This window comes from Thalia democratica, chromosome 3 (genome assembly GCF_965202585.1).
Source record: "Thalia democratica chromosome 3, ktThaDemo2.hap1.1, whole genome shotgun sequence".
NCBI classification, from domain to species: domain Eukaryota; kingdom Metazoa; phylum Chordata; class Thaliacea; order Salpida; family Salpidae; genus Thalia; species Thalia democratica.
Window position 1 is genome coordinate 23,254,795 of NC_139167.1, and position 16,329 is coordinate 23,271,123.

Genomic DNA, 16,329 nt, shown 5'->3' on the forward strand with positions numbered 1-16,329 from the left:
AAAAAGTTTTATAACTTGAGATTAATCAGATTAACAAAGTATAGCACGGGCAAAAAATTAGAGACATCCCTTAACGCATATTTAACTACTACAAACGAAAAGTTTAAGTGCAAATTGTTTAGCATGAGCGATTTAGACCACAATTGTGTTGATAAACTACGAATAAAATTTAATTAAGTTGTAACTTTTGTTATCTATTTTTAATCAAGTTGTTTTTGGAAAATTAAGGCTGCTGTATTTGATAAGTGTGCAAAGGAACTTTTAAGGATTATTGTTTAATTGCTAAATACATAAGCTCAGTAATACTGACTGATGTAAAATAAATTAAAACAAACTGTGCTACCTGTTTATGTAAGTAAAAAATTTAGTATACTTCACTTAGATTAAAGCGATCAGCTGATGAAAAAATAAACTCACTGAAACTAAAAATTCAAGTGTTTAGTTATAGCTAACATTGGATAAAAAAATATTTACTATTTCACCTAATACATATCATAAGTATACTCATATTACAAATAAAAAATATACATCCCTTTTTCAAGGTATTTTATGAATTAATTAACTAACTATTATTATTGTCTTATTAAACAGCTTCGAAAACTGTTTTTTCCTTTCTAATTTTTTTTTTTTATTTAGAGCTTGCACATAATAATAAACACAAAAGAATTCTTTTACATACTGTTTTAAGTATAAGATAATAAAGATGACTTTAGTAAATTAGAAAAATATATGAACTAAAAAAGTTATAATAACAAGTCAGACTAAATTTTTAAATATTTAGTTTATTTTCAAGAAATCAAAGAAGTTAGTTTTTCTATTCAAAAATACACACAGAAAGTAATAATAGTCTAAAATGAATGAAAAATATTGAAAAACAAATGTTGGAACACCAACACAGTAAACCATTTTTGGACAGATTTAATTTTAATGATAAACAATCGACAATCGATAAAAGGTCTGTAATTTTTTAGTTGTTAGTCTCTAAAAAAGTCTACTAGAAAACATCTAGCGATATCTTTTAAGAACTAGTTTGCACTAAGTACATGTTTAGTTTGTAATAAATAATGTATTACAGATGCATCGCATGTATAAGATAAAATGAAATGTATATTGTATTAATTACTAGAAATCTACTACAAAACATAAACTTTACATATTATGTACAAATGTTTAAAACTTCTTAAAATAAAACATACTATAAGTTTACTTTTATAAAGAGATACCGACAGTTGAGCCGATTTAGGTTTTGTTTTGCATTAACAATATTTGGTATTACCGATTATTTAGCATATTTAAGTAATAGAAGCTTTAAAAAAGTAGACCTAAAAAATTTTTAACTGTACGCAAAAGTGTTGGTTAATTATTTTGGCTTAAGCAAGTAAGTTGCTATTGAGTAACATTTATTACAAAACAACGGTACTTAATATCAATAACACCATTATCTATTAATTACTCTGTTTCTAACAAACTTGGTCATATTTTTTAATAGAGACAAAATTAGAGCTTATGTTGCAATTTCAATTCGTCAAGACTCATTAATTAATACAAATAAAGAACGTTTTGACCGAAACTTAAAGAACATGAATACTTAATTGTCTCCGGTTATATTTTGTAGTTTACCCGTTAACAGACTTAAGTTTTGAGCACAGCTCCAGCTAAACCTTTCCCGCAAGCTAGCTTAAATTAACAACATTGAAAAGAAGAAAACTAGGTCAAAAAAAATTTTCATTGGAATACCGTTTATTGTTCACCACAAAACCAGGTATTTTTCGTTCACAAAAGTATATTTTCATAGAAATGTAATTTTATGTCGGTGACTCTATAACCGGTAACAGTCTTTAGTGTGCTTCTTGTTTAAAAAACTTTTGCGTGTAGTTTATTGTTTTTAAATATGAAAATCTGCTGATCAGTATCCATTCAATGTTACGTAATAAGAAGGTCGATAAGTAATGTATTTACAAGGTAAAGTTTTGTTATACTGAGTAGCATATTATATACATTTGATACTGTTTTTCAATTCATAGCTAGTAAATAATTGACTCGACCAGCATTGCAGTACTAAAAGATGCAATGCTTTAAACGTCATAAAAAATAACGTGTAATCTATCACGATTTTTGATAATAAATTATATGTTAATTAAGAGTGGTCAGTATTCCAGTTTGTCCACAGGATTGCGTAAAGTTAAGGTCGTTTCTACTGACCATATAAGATTGAGTGGCGAGTTTTTCCACATGCAAAGATACGTGTTAAAGTTGTGATTAACTGATGATTTAAATGTGTTTCATGTTTAAAATGTTTAAAACATGCTTTGTTTGAAACTTATAAAAACTTACATAATTAAACATTCCATTGTGCTTTAACACTTTGTATTGGTATCGTAAGTTGAAACACAAACGATTTGACTTTGTATAACAATAAATATCTCTACTACAATGTTTTTATGTTAAAACGTTATTTCTTACTTTACGTATTCTTTTTACATTTACTAACATAGTTGTTAGAGTTTTTTTATAATTTAAGTTAAATTAAAATATTTGATCATTATTATCTAACTAAAAGCTTGACTGTTTGATAATTAAAAATATATATAACGCAATTCTGAAAAATTTAAAAAACGTTTTAACCAAATCAACCCGAAAATTGCAAAATTTTAAGTTTAAAAACTTGCAAAACTTTTATCAAAGTTAACTAGCTACCACATTTAAAACTCAAATATTTTAATATAAGTGGTCATTATTGTAATGCTTAAATCATTAACTATTATAAAGAAGTTATTTAACTTAATATTAATCTGCTTGATACGCGTGCAAAAACTAGACAGACGTCAAATAATGAATGTTTTAACTTTGATACAAAATAAAAAAAAGTTTTAATCTTTGTTATTCGAAAACCGCATTTGTTCTGATTAAGTACAACTCAATTAAGTTGTAAATTGATTGTTATGTTTTGATTGAGCTGTGTTCGATAATTTAATTTGTAATTTATTTAAAAAACATGCAACAACACAAATATGTTTTTGTTAATTAACATTGTAATAACTTTGATAAGTTTTTAAAATTCAGTTGCTTGTGTATTAGCTAACATCACTTGACAATAGTTATACAATATAATTATTTCTTCTGTAACTAATTTCATTGATAACTGAATTTCATAACTATCATGAAAACAATAGATTAAGTTATAAATTCTACATGATTCGACTAGCTTCGGCCTTTTTTTTATTAAAAACAGTAATAAAGTTAAACAATCTACAATGTACATTATTTTAATGAAGATTTGAAAATGTACTGTTCAACTAAAATATAAGCTATATTCTAGGTCCATTGCTTTTAGATTGTGTTAAAATAAATTAAGAAAATAATTTTGAAAATGAGTTTACTAATATCAATTGCCCGCAAACTTTTTAAATGTAAATGTCAAACTAAACTTCAAAGATAAATTAAAAATTACATGACTACATAAAGTATTTAAGTTTCAAAATAAAAAATTTAGCAAAAGAAAAAACGAGCTTAAACAACTTACTACACATAAACAAGTTAAAGAACTTTTTTAAACAAAGTTAGTTTTTAATTTATGCTGTTTTTAAATTATAAACTGCACAAGAACAACTTAATTTTGTAAAAATTTTGCAAACGACTAACTTTTTGTAAAGCTTTAAAATCACCTCTTAGTAACTTGAATAACGCAAAATGTTTTACATGCAAAAAAAAAACAAATAACATTAGTTATAATGTTTATTGTTGCTTTGTTTGTTTCATTAGTATTATAGATACAATATTTTATCGAAAATTTATCGCCTTGTTAAATAATAAGCGTGCTTAAATACAATACATTATTTTTTTTATTTACTCTGTGTTTAGTTTTTATTAATTGTTCAAATTCTAACTGCAACAAAAACTACAAATTTCTTACTTATTACAACCTCAACCGCGATTTTAATGGTAAGTTATAACTGTATGTTAATTAGAATTTAATATGTATTGTTAATGGTTAGTGAAGTTGTTGTGGTATTTAGGTTTCCGTTATTTGGTAACCATACTACACCATATTAATAGTTTACTTTTAACAAACTTAACTGTTGTAGGGTGCTAGTGTAAATGATTAAATTTAGCAAAAATATTTGCTAAGAACTGTAGTAGTAAAATTTTCCTTAGACCTATCTAGCAACACAAAACAAAAAAGTTTAATACCAAACCATGACAATGCTGCTTAAGGCTGATATTATTTTTTTTTCATTAGCCAAATCATATTTTCGTAAAGTGTTATAAAGTGGCTTTTAAACGACAAAATATATTAAAAACTAAATAACAACGTAATGAATTGAGAGTCACAAGTGCGAAAAGTATTCAGTAACTACGGTGAACATAAGTAGTTAAATAATATTTAAAATCATAATCCAGCCGTTTCCGGATAGCAAACCCGGTAGATCACTACTTACAAAAAAATACTTATCAACTAATATTTCTAAATAACAATCTGTTTAACAATTTTACGCATACAAAGAAAAAAAATTATTGTTTTATAGTTATAGTTATTTTTACCGCAACTTTTAGAAAAGTTATATTTGCACTGATCAGATTTTGTAGTGAGTGAAAACAATTTTTTACAAAAAAAAACTACCGTTAACGGTGATTTTTCTACCAAATGATAAAGCTTATCTGAATTTAAATTATTAATGATTTTTAAATGTTTTTGTTTTTGAAACTAACTGTTGAAAGCGAAAATAGTGTACCGATTCACAGAGAGTGGTCCTACACAGACAAATGATTTTCTCTGTATTGAATGTATAAAAAATAAATACCAGCAAGTATAAGTTTTATTAAATTTTGCTTGAGAGCTCAATCAATAAAGGCAGTATTACTAGCTAAACGAAAAGTTTAGTTTAAATATATATATGTATGTAAATATGTTGTATGTCTACGTACAGGCTATACTAAAATAGCATAAAATATTAATATTACCTATAATACTAATATATTAATATATATATATATATATATACTATTAAAATAAACTTTAGGGCATATAAACTGCGCTTTAACTTAATGCGATGAAAAGGGTTATAACTATTTTGTTTTTTTACAGGTATAAAGTAAAAAATAATTAAATGTTTTGTAAGTTAGAAATTTCAAAAAAGATTAAGCAGTTTTTGCACGATTTAAAGCTGTATTACTACATTATTTTAAACTACGTAAAACTTCAAAGCCTATCTTTAACATTAATAATATTTCCAAACAAACGTACTTTAAATTACTTAAACAATTAAATTTTGTAGTTTATGATGATTAAAGAAAAATTATGTATATTTTCATGATTGATTTTCAACAACGTTGGATGTGATTTAACTAAAACTTTTTTGCACGATTTCAAAAGTAAAATTATTGCATTTTGAACAGCACAGTGGTCTAAAAATTTTTACTGTTTTAAGAAATAACAAGAAAAAAATAAAACATTGTCATTATTGACTGAAAGTTATTAAACCTTTTAGTATTTTTTTTTCTTTATTAATGCTTTTTTTTAAGGATTTAATAATAACTTGGAGCAGTTTTCAACATTTTGAAAATAAAGACAATTAAAACCACATTGTTAGAAATATTAAATTTTATTACATTAATAAACTAATTAAAAGTCAAATTGTGCAATACATACAAATACTAATCCCTTTCCAACCCTATTAATCCTTTTATTTAACAAACAACTTTAATTTCTTAGATATACAAACGACAAACAACAACCGTAATTCTAAGCTGACAATTTTACTATTTTAAAGATAATTATATCATGATTAAAGTAAAGTAATGAACATTTCCATTAGATAATTGATTTTTAAGAAGGTTAGGTGTGTTTTAATTAAAACTATTTTGCACGATTTTACACTAGAAATACTGCATTTTGTAACAGCACAAAAATCTCAAAACCTTACTGTTCTTTAAAAATATTTGAAAAATATTATAACAAATATAGGTTGAAAATTTCTATTTATATTTAAAAAACAAAACAAAAATTTTTTTTGTTTGGCTAAAAGTTAACAATGCATCTTCAATTTTTTTTCCTGAAATATTTGCATAAATGATTTTTGATAAAGGTTTCAATAAAGCTTAGAAGCAATTTTTCAAACTTTTGAAAATAAACCGACAACTAAAACCAAATTCCTAGTTAAATTAATTTTTTCTCAATTAATTTATTAAAAGTCAAATTGAGCAATACATACAAATATTAATCCCATCCCTATTAATCCTTTTATAAAACAAATATTTTTTATTTTTTCAGACAAACAAACGACAAACAACAACCGTTTCGATTCTAAGCTGACATTTTAAATAGGTTTTAGAAAATAATTCGAGCAACAACCGCTAAGCTACTTTTTGTATAAATTAAGTTTAAGATGAATGCGATAAACGTATTGGGGTTTATTCGTTTATTGGAGTTTTATCAATAGGAAATAAATTAGTTCTGGTGAAAATTTTGCACCCAAAAAGCATTATTTTAACAGTTATTTAATATAACATTTGCATACAGCTTTGTTTTAGTATTTAAAAAATAACTCATGAACGCTACTTGGATATTGTTTGCCTGCTACTCAATTAGACCGTTTGACGTTGATAAACAGAAAACTATTTTTCAATAAAGTTGATTTATTGATTAAGCAAAAGACGTAATTAGAGATTTATTATGAAAGTTTATTAGTAGCTGTTTATTTTCTACCAAACTTATGAACGCTTATTTATTCTCATCTTAAATTAGTATTTGATAAAAGTTAATTGTAATAATTATTTCGAGCTAAAACACACTAATGATTTATAGCTTTGGATTTTTCAAATTTCAATATAAACTGAATAGTCTTTGATTAGAGTTTGAATTGAATGATGCAAAAGTATAAAGTCACAAGTAAAAACTAACATTCTTTTTTTAGTAATAATGTATTACACTATTGTATCGTATAAACTAATGAAGTATGTACTATAAAGTTTAAATAACTTAGATAAAACTTATACGAGTTTTTTGTTTTATGAATTTAAAACTACAAAAAATCAATTATCAACTACAAATTAATCTTAAAACAAGCTAAATTAGAGTTTGAAATTATCTAAGGTTGCACAATAACATAAAAGCTTAAACGTTAAATAGAATCAAACAAATACTTACAAGCATTTAAATTAATTTAAGACAAAAAAAAATGTATGTAATTAGAATGGAGAATATTAATTATGATTTTTATATACAAAAAGTCAGTAGTTCCAAATAGTAATCTAACAAATACGGGAACGGGTCATGAAAGCACGGGTGACACTTTAGCACAGAGTGACACTTTAGCACGGAGTGACACTTTAACACGGTATGACAATTTAGCACAGAGTGACACTTTAGCACGGTGTGACAATTTAGCACGGAGTGACACTTTAACACAGAGTGTCACTTTAGCACAGAGTGTCAATTTATCACAGCGTCACCTTAGCACGAAGTGACACTTTAGCATAGAGTGTCACTTTAGCACGGCGTCACTATAGCACGGAGCGACACTTTAGCACGAAGTGTCATTTTAGCACAGAATTTTTTCTGTTTTTTTTTCTTTGCTTAAATCACACTAGGTACTGTACTGTTTAAAAATCTAAAAACGAACTATGCAACATGTAAACTAAAATTTAACAAGCTTTAAATGAGTTACAAGTTTAAGATTTACTTAAAACTAATACATAAGTTTATTTAAAAACTTTATTAATTTGTTTTAGTATTTAAAGTTAGATGAAAACATTTTGATACTTTTACTTTAAAGCTTTCGGCATAAAACTATTTTGATAAAGCTAGCAATAAATGCAAGCTCTAAGATTATTAAGGACGATATTTTAAATGTGTTAGAACAAATTTTCACAATTGTTTGTTTGTTAAGTTAATTATTTTAGGTAATAAAACATCATTTAATTAAACATTTTAAAAGACTTAAAGTTTTTACGTGCAAAAATGTCATTCCGTGCTAAAGTGACGCCGTGCTAAAGTGACACTCCGTGCTAAAGCGTCGTTCTGTGCAAAAGTGACGCCGTGCTAAAGTGACACCCTGTGTTAAAGTGTCACTCTGTGCTAAAGTGACGCCGTGCTAAAGTGTCACTTCGTGCTAAAGTGTCACCCCGTGCTAAAGTGACGCTGTGCTTTTCTGACATCTACCCAACAAATATTTTAAGTATTTATATCTTAAAAAGGGATTTTTTAATCATGTTAGCTTAAAAAAATCTAGAAAACGTAACTTTGAATACAAATTTGTAACATTATAACAGATTATACAAGTCTAGTAATTATGACGTTTTATTTTCTATGTAAACTTTCAGTTCAAAAGTTTACTTTTTGTGATTGCATTTAAGATTACTTCTAGTTAAATGTGAAAGGAAATTTAAAATATCTAGACACTAAGAATCAATAAAATTATCAAATAGATAGGAGTATAATTTGAAACTAATTTGTATTTTTAAGCAATTTTGTAACAAAGTGTATTGGAACAAATATTTATAAACATACAAGGTCACAGACTGTATTGAATGAGCAAATTACTTTATATGTAGCAAAGCTGGACTATTTTAAGCCGACAATCGTAAAGTTTATTATACTAAAGTTATATGAAATAAGGTAAACAAATTAAATTTCTTACTTAGTTTTTGTATATACACATTTTAATAACTTAAAGTAAATACGAAAATAAACTTTTATGAATTAAAAACATAGTAAAATCAAGTTTATAAACCTTGTAACAAATTTAAACTAGAATTAAGTTTAATGTAACCGCTTAAGTTTTTACAAAAATACAACTTGGATAGTTATAGTACACAACTATAATGTATCATTGTAAAATATAACTTTTACATGTCATACTGTTATTAACGATTCTATATGAAATAATATTTTACTATTTTATTCCTTAATTATATACTAAAATGTATATAATAAACAATATAAGCATTTGAAAAAAGTTTCAATTGTTGATTACTACTTATAAAGGCTTAGATAGTTTTCTAATTTATTTCTACTTTCTCAGTACACCAGTTTAAAAGTAAAGTGATTAGAGTAAAACAAAATCAAGTTTAAGCTGAAAAACCAAATAATAAAATCTTTTATAAAATTAAGGTTTAGGAATGTTATAGTCTTATTTTATAACGTTGAAATTTTTATAACTTATGATACTATCCGGTATTTTCATTTCGAAACTTAACTTTTATTGATTGCTATTTAGATAACTACAAAGTTAAATTATATCGGAACGAAGTATGCAAACAACTAGGTAAGTTTTAGTAGTAATAAAAAACGCATTTTTATAAATATGTCTTGATGTTGTCAAGTTTTTTTTTGAGTTTTGTTACAACTTCATTTTATTGTCTAAATAAAGTACACCTTTTTTTGAAAATGTACGTTATACTTTAAATCATTTTTTTTAATAAACTATCTAAAATTTGACTTAAAATTACAAGTGTTATACAAAAGTTGATAAATTATCTTTGTTAATAAGTTTTGTTACATTAACGAAAAGCTGTTCTTAAAAGTTTTTAGCTAATACTGGATTATGAAAAGAAAAGTAAATTATAAAACTATGCGGTCATAGGTAGACAAAATTTTTTATAAAAAATTTATAAAAATGTATAACTTAAATGACCTTCGTATTTCTAAGAAAACTTTAGTGGTTTAAATAAATACTTTTAAAACTAATTGTCAAGAAAAATGATGTACAATGATTGTAAAAGCATTTAAATGCAATTACCAATTATAAAAATAAGATTATGGTCAAGCTAGAGTTTTCAAAGAAAAACTTTAACTGTGATAAAAAAAATAGATTTAATGATAATAAATAATTGTTACCAATAAGTCTAATTTATACAATTTAAAAAAATTTACGCAAATATCAAAATTTCTAAACAAATACCGTAATCTAAGATTATTGAAGTTTACAGGAAGTTTTTTTTTTATAATTAAAAGTAAACAAAAGGAAACTTTTGTTGCAAAATTTATATTACAAAAGTATTTGATGTTTTACAAACCTGATCTTTTTAGCGATTAACATTTGCTTTTATCTAAATATCTAAAAACCTAACTTCTAATAGCTCATAGAATAGTTTAGCCTATTATCAACTTCGTACTAAAAACGTATTACCTATAAATTTTGATTAGTTAAATAAAGAAAAATAGATATTTTGGAAACAACAAAAAGAAATCTACACACAGATAACTTTTATGGTTTTATTTGTTTAAAACCAAGTATTTTTTAACCTGTATACTTATTCAAACTTTAAAGCTAAACCCTTACTAATCCTAGTGATTAAAAGTGAATATTCTCACAGTTAAGAGCATTTTATTTTAAATAGAATGATTTTGTACATGTCTTAATGCATAAATGTGGTAAAATTATTATTTTTCGATCTTTCAGGGTACACTCAGGCTTAAACAAGCTAATCCTTGTTAATACATAAATTTGTTAATTTTGTATTATTTAACTTTGAATAAACCTGCTGCTTATTTTCTAAAAAATATACATAAAAATACAAATTAACGAAAAAAAGTTGCATAAAAACGTATTTCAATACTCATTTTTGGTCGTTACTTAAATTACTTACAAACATTTGGATTTTAAATTCATATTCAAAACAAAAACACTAGGTTAAACATATAATAATGCTACAATAGTTGTACTACTATTTAACTATTTTGGTTGTAATATACTAGATAAGTACAAATATTTTTTATCCCTTTTTATCAAGATTTTAAATCATAATAAAAAGCTTTTTATATATCGATTTTGTTTTCTATAACTAAGCTCCTAATAGGAAAATAATATCTTGTACTATGTAAAGGGTAGAAGTTACAAAATAGTTAAGTACTTTGCTTTTTTTTAAGCATCTTAATGTTATCAAGGTATTTTCGATTTGAAGTTATTTTGGTTGTATAGAATTAAACATGGGGTTATGAAACAAAAAACCTTCTATCACCACAGTTCAAAAGTGTTTAGTGTTGGTTTTAGAGTTTTATGTGTTTTTAATCACTTCCAATATAATGTAACACAGTTAACCTTGGTAAGTCGAAGAATTTATTAGTGACTTATCAAGTATTTGTAAAATAATAAGTTCCTAGACATTGATTGCAGCAAGAATTACGTATAAATATTATTGTACATATATAATAACGGTCTAAGAGAAAATTTTAAACTATGAAATTGAAATTGTCTACCAAAACGAGGATTATAAAAACTTATGTAATACATAAAATTTATATCAAAATACATTTTTATGATCGTATTTAGTTTTAATAAAGTGGAATTATTAGTAAGTAGTTTATAACACCTTATTTTTTAATTACTGTAAGTTTGGTTCAAGTAATACAAGAAAAAAAATACACAGAAAACATTTAAAAGATCACAAAACTTTTATTTTGAGATTTATCTTGATGGATTTTTTTTTGGATAGATTAAAAATTTTAGACATTGTTCATAATGATAAGTATAAATACTTAGCATATAGCAATTATATTAACATGATTATGGTCAAATATACAAGAAATAAAACAGTCTTGTGTTTTATTAAAACAGACTTATAGACTGACTTAAAAATTTAAATTCATTTTTTCATAAAAAGCATGCGGTAATAAAAAAGTATGTTTAAAAAATATACAGCTGTATGGTTTGTTTATTAAGCTTTTATTAAAAAGTTTGATTAATTATACGTTTTTTAACAAAACCCAATACTTAACCTAACAAGGTTTTTTTCCATACACTTTTATTTTGTTGAAGGTTCTCGAGTTTGAGCAAACTAAATAAGCAAGCTTTTTAACGTCTACCTATTTTATATTAGCTTACAGGTTTCGAGTTATAAAAATTTTATAGAGTATAAAAACCAAAAAACTATGAATTTATTTTAAGTTTGGTTTAATTTAAAAACAACAAAGTCGTTTAAGTAAAGTAGAAAAATGTAAAAATATGTGTTATCATTCTTTTTAATGTAGTTAATTCAAGTAAACTCAGAAGCATAATTAACTGATAAATGACTTATGCTGTCTTTATCAGTTTTTATATAAACAAAAATTATTGTTTTTATTTCTAACTGGTTTTGAAACACAAGTGTTACAATTATTATTACAAAATTAAAGTTTTAGTAAAACACTTCAAAACAAGGTTTTTTATTCCAATTTAACTTTTTGCGTTTTTTGATCGCTGATTAGATTATCAGTAAGTTTAATGACGTCGAAAGTTTAAAAAAATTACAAATGGACAAGATAAATTAGTAATACGTCTGGAAATAAGTATGACTTCAAACTAAATTGCTTGCAATAAAGTACATTTGAAATTCCTGTTTATTTGAACAAAGGTCATGACTAAGTATGTAGTTATATATTTGTTTGTTCTAAAACTATTTTATAATTATATTTCCATTTCAAACAGATCGGGTAACATGACAAAGATAAAATGAAAATAAATAAATAATTTAATATAATTAGTTTTCTACGATTTGTGCACAGTATTGTAAAAAACTTGCTTTTAAAGCTTTTGTAGACATTATGCATGAAAGTAAGTAAGTATTGTTGTAAAATATTAGATAAAAAATTGTTTTTTTTGCGTTAAGTTCAGTAGTTTTTTATTTTCACATTACTTAAGTTAAATTTTATTCATTTTGTTATATAAGACCAAAAACACAAACTATCTTGTTTTTGTTACTTCAATGAAGTATAAACTTTGTATACTAAAAAGTAATATGCTATTGTGGTGCTTTTGCATAACTTCAAGATAAATTAAATACATTGATTACAACACTGGTTACGAAGAATTATAAATTATACAAACAAGATTGCGGTCTTGTTACACAATGTTATGAAATAAGTTTTTTGTGCAAGTGCAGACAAAAAGTACAATTGCATTTAAAAAACGGATGCACCTTTTCAGACTAAATTTTTGCGGTGCTTGAATTAAACAAACAACTTCTTTGGTTTTACGTTAAGACCCCTGACTAATCCTGGTGATTAAAATAAATTTCCCACACTGTGAATAAAGTTGGCACAATAAAACAATTGAATGAACATTTTCAATCAAACATGTGTGGTCATTTTTTTAGTCTTTTTTGAAAAGACGAACTTGGGTTAAAATAATGCTATCAAAAATTAGTCGGTTTATTATTTTTTCTAACCTGCTATTGTTGTAAAATAGTTACTACTAAATAAGTTTAATATACTTCTCTTTGTTTATGTACTACACCACCGTAACTTAGTAATCAACAGTTGGAAGGAGTGTTTATTTTTTTTATAAAAACAGAATAACCAAAATATTTTTATAATTTAAAATTCAGTAAACATAACCAACCTACTATCGTGGTCAAACCGCTACAAAAGTAATATCAAGCAATTGAGAATTTAAAACATATTAGTATATAAAATTATTTAACTGTTTGTTGAAAATAAAATTTGAACACCTTATTTTTTTCAACCTATAACAATTTACTATGATGTGCACCTAAACTCAATAACAAAGCATAGATATACCAACCTCTCCTCTTGATCTTGCCAATTGCTGACTTTAAACATTAAATTTCTTTCAAGTTTTAAGACGTTTAATACATTAGACCTTTTTTTACCTAACTACCGATCATATGATCTAGTTTAAACGAAATAAAATTGTTCAAGTTTTACTTTAAGTTGTTTCAAAATGAGTTCAAGTCGCCCTTGTATTATCATGGGGCAGAAATCAAGTAGAAGAATCACACTTAATCACCAAATACGAACTTATACTATTTGTACAAGATTACTAGATAAATCAGATGTAAATTTTATATTTAAATGAATCAAAAAAAATCACCTCTCTTCTTGATCTTGCCATGCGGGGGGTACAAGGACACCATGAAGTGGTCGTAGAACCCAACAACCGGTTCCTCCCAGCTAACCATCAGACCGTAAGTGGGGTTGTGCTCTAGGGTGTTCTTGTCGATGTTGAAGTCGTCCAAGTACATGACGTCGTTCGTGGAGAAGGGGACTGCTGAAAGGTCTGACGGGGGCATCGGTCCTGATGAAAAAATATTTTGAAGAACATGTGTACAACACAGTGGTGATTTAAAAACATGAGGTTCAACTTGAATAATGCATACATATACCGAGGGGGGGGTGCCGACGCGTGATGACGTCATAGATTTTTGGAGCAATTTAGATAACATCTAAATTGATAGCATGCATTCGTATATGTTGAATTTATTACGTTACACCGGGGGCGACGCGTGATGACGTCATAGAGATTCAAAGAAGTATAAAAGTTTAATGGAATAAAGATAACATCTTCCAGACAGTAATATGAAAGTAAAAAATAATCTATTTAGCTATTGTAAAGCATTTTTTAATAACTTATCAAACTAAATGTCGATTTTAAAGTTGCAGTTTACTTTGAAATACCAGTTTTGTATAAGAAAACGTGCTTAATTCTACTAATTACAGTTTTAAAGTCTAATTTTGATTGTAAAGTAGATCTCGTACAAAATGTTGTTTGTCGAAAAACAGGTGTCTTTGACAACCGTGAAACTTTCAAACTATTTAGTAACGTTTTTAATATTTTTGAAAATATGCTACACTTTTTACAAAGCTTGATGGAATTAAATTTAATTTTTCTAAGTCTTTTTTTTACAGTAAATATTCAAAGTTTACTGATATAGTAAAGTAATTTTGGTTCAATTACCAACATGTTTATTTTTTCAAGGATAGAAGATGCGTTTTAGAAAGCGTTGAACTAAATTTGAATTGCGTGTATATGCTTTAAAAACAAAGGAGTATACGAATACAAGCTTAACATAAATACGTTTTTCTAACTATTTACGTTTATTGTTCATTTAGTCCTTGAAATAACTAAACTAAAAACATTTTAAAGTAAACTTAGTAATCTAATCTTTCATTTTTTAAATTTTATTTTTTAAAATGTATCAAACAAATTGTGCTAAAATTTAGTAATGCTATAACTACAATTGTCTATACATTTTATCAAGTTTGTTGTTACAGCAAAACATTAAGATATTTCAGGTTGTAAATAAAACTTATATTACCTAATATCTTGCATTAAATACTTTTTAGAAACTTTCTTTTTTAATAACTTAACTTTATTTTCGAAACACCTTTCATTGCCTGTTTCTTTATAAATAAGTATAGTAAATTATATTATATCAAAAGAAACTTCTAAAAGTTTTTTGATTAAGAAAAAAAAACACAAATTAATTAATAATAAAAAGTCTATCTCACATAACTTTATATATTTCTCTACGAGTTAGCTGTACTTCATAAAACTTTAGAAAAAAATTTCAAGTAAGCTGAAAAGTAATCTAACAAGCCTTTAATTTCTGAAGCTACCTTGTCATTTTCTCTTTATATTTTATATACTAAAATTTTTAAAAGTAAGCACAGTATTGGAAATATTCTTAAGTTATGATAAAACGTTTAGCCTAAATATCATTATATATCAAACTCCTATTCTTCTGGTTTCCTTTTTGCTTGTTTTCTATTTAAGTTTTCTAGGTTTTCTTCTTATATTAATGTTTTTAGAATTTCTTAAAAATAATAAATAAAAACAAATAGAATAAACACTGTTTACCTTATACTTATTGACATACTAACTGTTTGTTGATATTATTTCAACTATAACTTATTGCGGTAAATAGTGTTTCTAATTGCTTGCTTGCGGCTAGTAACTAGCATAACTTGTTGATATTTATCAAAAATCTTGTTAATCGATAAAGCTTCAAATATTTAACATCTGTCACTAGATAAGCAGTTCTTAAACTTTTTGAAGGAAGTTAAGATACTTCGCTAGATTGCTTAGTGTACACTTATTATAAGTATTTTTAAGAAATATGCTTTTAAATTTGTCAATTTTTTTTTATTAAAAACCATATTTTTTTGAAAATGTAAAGTATGTATATAACTATATACAAATTGTTAAAATACTTTTAAATTTATACCTGTTTTGTGTTCAATTTTTTTTTTTTTGCACAAAAATTGATTATAAGAGACAGGACTTTAGCTTATAAGCTTACTTTTCCATACTGTGTTGTTTATATACTTTCAATACTTGTTAAACTAACTATTAAGGATGTAAGCTTTCCTGTTAAACTTGACACAAATTTGTACTTGATGATATTTTTACGTATAAAATACACGGTGACAGACTGTTATTAAAAACTTTAGCTGGTAGTATCATGTTTATTTTTCAAATTTATAACATTAGATAGAGTCTATAAAATATATTTCCTATCTTTTTAGCTTTTTTATAAGTAACTAAGTACGACATAAATCTACTTATTTTAAGTGGATTACTTTATTCAAAATAATGGAGTTAATTTAAA

General features: G+C 25.2%; 1 protein-coding gene across 1 annotated transcript in view; it reads right to left on the minus strand.

Annotated features, from left to right (window-relative positions):
- LOC145831518 (uncharacterized) overlaps window positions 1–16,329 on the minus strand; it is a 49,864-nt gene that overhangs the window by 29,064 nt on the left and 4,471 nt on the right. The window contains exon 6 of the mRNA XM_082938797.1: window positions 13,812–14,015. Coding sequence (XP_082794923.1) covers window positions 13,812–14,015 — 204 coding nt within the window. The remainder of the gene's footprint in view (window positions 1–13,811; window positions 14,016–16,329) is intronic.